The sequence below is a fragment of the Ischnura elegans genome, chromosome 10, assembly GCF_921293095.1.
Source record: "Ischnura elegans chromosome 10, ioIscEleg1.1, whole genome shotgun sequence".
Classification (NCBI taxonomy): domain Eukaryota; kingdom Metazoa; phylum Arthropoda; class Insecta; order Odonata; family Coenagrionidae; genus Ischnura; species Ischnura elegans.
Window position 1 is genome coordinate 27,770,946 of NC_060255.1, and position 7,894 is coordinate 27,778,839.

Consider the following 7,894-nt stretch of genomic DNA (forward strand, 5'->3'; position numbering starts at 1 on the left):
TAAAGGGGAAAGCGAAAATGGGAAAAAATCTCAGAAAGGTTCGCATGCGAAGTGAAGGGGGCAAGGATGAAAATGAAAAAGAGGAGGAAGCGGTGAAGAGATTTCGAGGGCAAAAGGTGACGCGTGGACGAGAAAAAATTCCGGAATAAGGTTGAAACGAAGATTCTTTTTTATTTCACTTGATGGCGAGAACTAAAAACAAAGAAAAGGAACGAGCAAGATTTACATCCGTCAACATCTAAATCACATCCACATCGCCAAACAAGGCGTCGGAGGAACACTTGGTAAGGAATCTGACGAACCACCAACGGGAAAAGGTAGAGAATGTGAAAATAGAAAATGGGAACAGAGAGAGAGAGAGAGAGCGGACTGAATAACAAATACACGTAGAGGGTTGAAAGCATTAAACGCAGGAAAAATGAATTTCACAAAAAAACTTAGTATCTAAGCATAATAAAAACACCCTAAGAGGATAAATAATAAAAGGAAAAAAAAACAATCAATCTGATCACTAAAAAAAGATAGTTGAAGGATAGAGGAACGTGCTGTTCAAGATAAAGGAGGCGTAAATGGACGTATACAAATATACTAGAAAGGGAATTTTTTATAAAGTAGGTAATAAAATAAGAAAATTGGAAAAGTAAAAGAGCTGAGGATTACGTGAGATTATAAGAGACTGGTACAACATCTGAAGGAAAAAGAGACCTTCATACTATAAATTCATAGATACAGTACAGTACAAGGATCAAAATTAATAGCCGGAGAGAAAATTACGTAGTAAAACTAGAGATAAAATTTTACCAAGTTTCAACGTTTACACAACTCCAAAAGACAGATGACATCGTCGGAAGCCTAATATTGCCTCATGCTGTGGATCTGGTTAAGTTGTAACCCAGAAGCAAAGTAAAAAATAACTTCGCAATTTCTGACACCGACTCTCAAATCGGTGACCCTTAACGCGTGCTACATGCAGCCCGAATCACAAACTTCACCCCTTCTGCCTACGGGCTTCAGACTCAAGCGATGCAGAATTCTCTGTGCTTTACATAAAATCTTTGATTGCTATCGTAAAGACGGTAAACTTTCGAGAACTTTCGGAGGGCGGAGAGAAATGCTGTAAGACTCCTGCAAGAGAAAACTAATAGATGAGAAATACGCTTAATTTTAGGAGTTTGGTAACTTCTTCCTATTCCCGAGAAATCACCCGATGCCTGATGGACATTCATGCACACGACGCCAGGTGTTAGGTTCGAGTTCTCCAACTCGTAGATGCCCATAGAGTCAGACAAACATTACTTTTGGTAATTACTTGCTCACTGATATCCCTCATATCGGGCGTAATACCAGACGTAGTTTAGGTGACTATTTTAAAGTGTATGTCAACCATTTAAGAGTTAAATTTTCTCAGCTAAGGAACTGCAGAAAAGAAAAAAATCCATGTAATAGCACAGCAGAAAGGAAAAGATAGTAGACATCAGACATTCAGTGTTTCAGTGATTTCGACGATAGTCAACAGATAACGAGGACCACATATAAATACAAAGTTGTTTCGCACAAAAATGAGAATCGAATAACCCGAAAGTTGAATACAACAGTAACATTGTTTTAACGTTGATAAAAAAGTTGAAATAATGGATAGTTGTTTCAAAAATGCATTTAAACAAGGTAACGGGCCATAAATGATATCTCAAACATAAAAGACACCATCCCTGCAACTGGAATATCGAAATAAGCAGAAAAATAAAGTTATTCACTAATTTGAAAAGTTTTCCAAGAATAAATATTCTGACCGCTTAACTCATTTAATTAACTCACCACTCGTCTATTTTATGTCGCTTGACAAAGAAATCACATCTCGCGAAGTTATGTATTAGAGGAGGACTGAGGACAAGCATCAGTAGACTAACACTTACAAACTTGAACGACGTTTTCCTCGAAGGTAGAGTGGTTTCTCAGAAACTCACAATCTTCGGTCTTAATACAGGCCAATTACCCCGATATTACTGACATGACTTCGTGGGGATTATTACTCTTACCGCAGGTACACGCAATCAAACGGTTAAAACAAATGCTCAAACCCAAGTTTTCTGCTACATCCCTGTCTTCAACTGCATGCCACTCCCTTAAGATAACGGATTTGTACTCACCTAGAGCGAAGCCATCCTTAGTCCACTGCACACTTCCCGCCAGATGCCCGATTTCGCACTCCAGCACCGCCTCCCCTCCTTCCTGGACCCTCACATCCTTTGGCCGCACACGGAAATACTGCTGCTGCATGACCCTCTCTGAAAAATTAGAAGAGAATCAAAAGTCAAATACTTTTTTCTCCACAGAGTCAGGTCATCATATAAGAAGGAAAGCACACAGCAGGACACCTGACCACTATTACTTTAAGTATTGCTGACCGCTGACACAAATTAAAATCACAAACAATTGAATGATTTGTTTCCTACAAAAAATAAAACTTATGACGGACCGAATATTTACGAGGGTAAGCCGAAAGACAAAATAAAATCCATGTAATGACACAGCAGAAAGGAGAAGATAGTAGAAATCAGACAAACCTGAAAGCTGGAAAACCAAAGCTGAAAAAATAGGGCAGTGAAAATAAATCTGCGAGATACTTGCATGCTTGATACACCAGCTCATATGTAAATCTGATTATCATGGCCTATTACCTACGCCTAAATCCAATGTTACATCAATCTAAAACCTTCAGCGGCATAAAGATCTTTGAATAGGAATGTAAGTTTCCATTCGCCATTCGCTTCGATTACCGAATTCTCAGTAAACAACACTCCGACGGGATTGGAAATCAAGACGCAGCGCCATACGAATCCCGCGATTCGGAATTTTTCCTCGGAGAAAAAAATAGGAAAAAAGGAGAAAAAATGTCGAGGTGGAGCAACCCGTATGAGGAGGCACTGCGACGACGAAGCAGAGATTCTGGCGATGAGGGGGAAGGCCCATATGCTGGAGAGAGAGGGAACAGCATTTTTTTCCCCGCGGAACGTAGAGGACCTGAGAAATTCACGCTGACTAAGACCAAAAAAGAAGAAGAGGTGAGGCGTCCGTCGGGGTTGGGGACTATTTGAGGAGCGGGGGGTGGAAGATGGAGCGGAGAGTTAGCTCGGCAAAGGAAAACGCCTCTTCAATCATTTCCCTTCAGCAGCACCTCTAGAGAAACCCCTCACCAATCCTCCACCTCTCACACCACCACAGCTCCTCACCATTCCATCATACCAACAGAACGAATGGAAGGCACACAAGATCCTCCTCCCGCCTCACTCTCCCCTTCTCGTGGCCATACCCCTCGGGGGAACCCCAATTTCGCCAGGGCACCCACCCTCCTTTTCATTCGCCCGCGCGCCCGCTCCCCGGCATTCCTATGGATGTGTGCGGTCGTCAGACGATCAAAACCAATCCTCCTCCCACACCACTCACAAGGACGACGCGAGGCTCAACCTCACACACACCGTTCCTCCTTCCTTTTACGGCAAGACCATTTCGCTCTGGAAAAGCTTCCTCCTCTTTCCTCCGCACCCGCCGCCTCGATCTTCTCCCCCTCCACTTAGGGCGCCCGTGTCTTTGAGGGAGAGGAGACCTGAGCACTGCTTCGTTTCTACAAACGCAGCCCGGACTCTCGTGGTCAATTAACACACGCTCCCGTCGCGTACTACTTTGCCGCCCCCAAGCCCATGATGCACTATGCAAAACGCAGGCAAGAAACAAGTATTCATGGACCACTTGATTCATAATAATTACATGACAAATATATCATATGATCGGCAATCTATAAGGGAGCTGCAACTACGGTACTAAGATTTCTGGCTGCTAATTCCGACTTTTACCCGGGAATAAAATTTTGAACGACCTTTAACCATTGGTGACAAAATTCATTATAATGTAAGTGTATTTTTGCAGAGTACTTAATCTAAAATCATGGTCTTGTTGGACCTCAAAGAATAAATCAATAGCCATGTCCACGTTTTACTAGCTCTGGAAGAACTAGAACATCCTGGCGAGATATTTTACAGAACAAAAAAAAAATTAAAAATAAAAATAATTAAATTTTCCGTGAAAGCTTATCAAAAAACATAACCCATGGAACAAACAAGAGGGCTTTTAGCAAATAGTTTTGCGTTGATTTGATAACGATTTCAAATCTGCATTTGAAAGGTTAGAAGGTACTCTCATGGGTACAAAAGTCACAAATTGAAAACGTGTCTCGAACACTATTTTACTCAGATTTAAAAAAAAATTAGGAATTTGACAGTAGCATAAAACAGATAGCATTAACAGCAAACTATTTTTTCTTCCGACGAATAAAGGTCATTGAAGTAAAAAGAGGGGAATATTGAATGCATAGGAAAATTAGTGACCTCCAATTACAGCGGTACATTTTCGGCCCGGCCCTAATAAATTGGAATGGCAAGCGTAACTTTTACGGGGATAGAATAAGTAGAATAGAAAATATACACCAAGTTTCACGCAGTTGCTTTGAAAATAGAAAAAGGTAAGATAATTTACACTTTCCCCCTGCTGCAACACGCACTGTGGCCGGCTGGTTAAGTTATCACCGCAAAAGGAGAATGACGCCAAATCCCTGGCCTAACGCATCAAACCTACATCTATATTTCCATTTTGCCCTCTCTTTACCAGAAGTTCCTGCCTTATGAGACAAGAGGAGCAGTAAAGGAGAGAAACTGCAGGAAGGAACATCGTGGACGGTAAAGGAATCCCTTTCAGCCTAAGTGCGTCGGTTTTGGCCGTTGAAGGGGTGAGATTTCGCCTTGAATGGATGAGAGTGGACGCACGAGAGGGAATGGATTTAAGCAACTTGAAAGTGGGGTAGAACGGTAAAGAACGGTGTTGCCTCCTGAATGAATCCACGAGGAACTGGAGTGGGATGAAGAGATGATGTTGCCGTGGAGACGAATTCAGAAATGAACTGGGAAAATCGAAAATACGTCCGTAATTTACTGGGGGCCCTAAATATTGAACTGCTTTTTTTTTTAAATATTCAGGTCACTTAAGTGGATATCATGAGTACTTGTCTAACTCTGACGGTGAAAACATCCAGCGGTGATCTGAAGCTCTAAGAAAATACGTACGTGAAATATTGGGCACAGTAAGGCCAACAAAATTATAACTAGAGAAAAAATATGGCTACTGATATAAGTCACTGATAAAGCTAAAGATACTGCGCTGGCTGAAACAATTCTGTTTATAATCTCTCATTAAAGGCAATGATAATTAAGCATTGGACAAAGGAAAAAGGGGTGGTGAGCGGGATAATTAGGATAATAATATGTGTATTTTGAAAAGGAGAAGCAAATGTACTTTTAAACTGAACTATTAAAAATGTAACCTAAAATCAAATTATTAAACGTGATAATAATTGATCTCATGTCAACGTAGCATTAAAGATGAATATCGGCAAATTAAAATAATTTAATCATCTAACATTAACATAATGATATACGAGGCGATGAATTTAACGAGCATCAAACCGAATCGCAGGCACTAATGAGAGGTCTTAATGGCGCTCGTTTGGCATGGAAACATCATCGTGCGAGAGATGAAACAGCTGGAAAAACGAGCAATTCAAACTCTTTACAGCCTCTTGCGCATGAGACGCTACGCTCACCCGAGTAGCAAGGAAATCTTTGGACTCCTTGGAGCATCGACACGCGTGCAACCTCACAGATTCGCGGTAGAATAAAGCAACATGTCTTCGCATTATCAAAGACTCAAGTGGCGTGTAGCGTCCTAAAATCCTGACTTGTATGTGCATCCAAAAACGAAATTGCCAAGATACACTATCTGAAATTCAAAATAAGTATTAACCTTTAAACTGTTTGATGTTGATTAGAATTAGGGAATGATAAGCAGTTGACCATTTGCAGTCGAAATAAATGCAACATATAGGGCGAAAACATGAAAATAGCGAAGATGTTTCTATTACGATGTTTAACTCTGTTGTATACGAAATTGAACTGAAAAAGTCATGAATACAGTAATGATAATTACACCACAAAACATGGAGGTTGTGAACGTTAGTCATATATTTAATGCGTCACTTCGAAATTAAATAATAATTTAAAATTAATATTTCACCCAAAAATGCATTTTAACCTTATCACCATGTAGGTACTAACCATCTAAAACATAAAATACTCAATACTATCTAGTCTGGCGGTAAATATGGTTAAGCCATACGAGAAAAAAACTAAATATCAACTGTTATTCTTCTTTCTCGGGTAGAGAGAAAACAGGCCAAATACTAACTGTATCAGATGACGATGACAAGCTAAACCAACACGCATGCCATCATTTAAAAAAATAGACTGGTTATCTCTGTGTACTCAGACCTCACATGAGTTACAATTCTCCCGTGAATGGCAAAGATAAGGGAAACTGCAGCAAGTAGGGGAAGCATGATGAGGCCATGCACCTAGGCGATCGGAGAACGATTACAATTCCCGTCTATGGCGAAAAGAAAACTTACAAACTTTGAATAACAGGGTATGTGCCGTGAAAAAAATACTCCAGTGGCCACATCATAAGAAAATAGGAATACGATAGAGATGTTAGTAAATAAAGACAACGGAAGCCTAAGGTAGGTACATCACTGTATACGTATAGGATAGGATAAAGAGCACGTAAAGGGCGAAACCAGACGGAAAATACCGCAAAAGTGTAAAAAATATGCCAGAAATAAATACCAGAAATCGGGAAGAACACTACAAGCCGAAATTCTACAGGAATTTTATTTCTAAATCTACTAATAATTTTTGAATTGGCTTTTCGTCAGTTGTGCATGTAGTTGTGTCAATATGCATACCATTTCATGTAAGCACCTATTCCTATTTTCTATTTCTTTTGATTTTATTTTAGTAATCCCATTTACGTCTTACATACAGCGCAGTATGGAAAACCCTTATGTAAAAACTACTAATGTACTAAAAATTAAAGTGCATCGTATCAAGAGCAAGAGAACCACGGTTAAGCTACGAATGGTTTTCCACAGCAAGTGTACTAAGTTGATGCATGCCAAATATTTTGCACATTTTGTGAGGAAACATTCCGATTCTCTGAACCTGTACATTCCGATTCAAACCAAACGTAATGCTATTAAGTTTACCAAAATCAGGGGAGGAAATGACAGACAGGGTAGGAAGGAAGAAAATAGGTAGAAGAAACCGATGAAGGAACTGGCTAGGGAGAAAAATGGGGACGTAGTGGGGGTGGAAAAGAAAGATAAGGAAGCAAACGAAAAGCGGACACGGAGATGCAGAAGACGAAAACACACGGCGGAGATTTCTAGGGAGCGCAGCAGTGTAAGCGCGGGTAATTTGGGTGGAGAGGTGAGAGAGGTAGGTGGGAGGTTAAAGGATTGGGATAGGTAGGCGTCTTCATCGGCAGGAATGGAGCCTGTCTCGGGATTGGAAAGTGAAGGATTTCGTTTGCGGAGGGGATTATGGGACGTGTGCTTCAAAGGTGATCGAGGAAAGGAGCCGTTGAGGAGTAGGGAGGACATGTCGTGCTCGCGTGAGTAGCCACGGAAATCGTACACCTGGCAAGCAACCTGCTAAAGCAAATCCTGAGGAAACTGTGAAGTGTTTAAGCAGCTCATTCAGCGTTAAATTCGATAACTCATTAGAGATAAAGGGTTCGGGAAAATGACAATGTAATTTGCAACGTATTTTCTGAGAAAAGCTATCTTGTTAACACCTTTTACTTCCTTAGTATTTAGATCCCAACCAGGCGACACGAGGGTAATTTAACTCACAAAACGCACTACTTCATTCAACGATTTAAAATTAAACAAAGCCCAGGTATATTCGTTTCCGAATACTTTATTGAGAAAAGATAAAGTGACACGATCTCT

At 40.5% G+C, this 7,894-nt stretch overlaps 1 protein-coding gene across 3 annotated transcripts in view; it reads right to left on the reverse strand.

Annotated features, from left to right (window-relative positions):
- LOC124166651 (nephrin-like) overlaps nucleotides 1-2,285 on the reverse strand; it is a 463,238-nt gene extending 460,953 nt beyond the window's left edge. For all 3 annotated transcript variants that reach the window (XM_046544272.1, XM_046544271.1, XM_046544273.1), the window contains exon 1: nucleotides 2,148-2,285. In XM_046544272.1, coding sequence (XP_046400228.1) covers nucleotides 2,148-2,277 — 130 coding nt within the window. In that variant the 5' untranslated portion in view covers nucleotides 2,278-2,285. The remainder of the gene's footprint in view (nucleotides 1-2,147) is intronic.
- Between the last annotated feature and the right edge of the window lie 5,609 nt (nucleotides 2,286-7,894).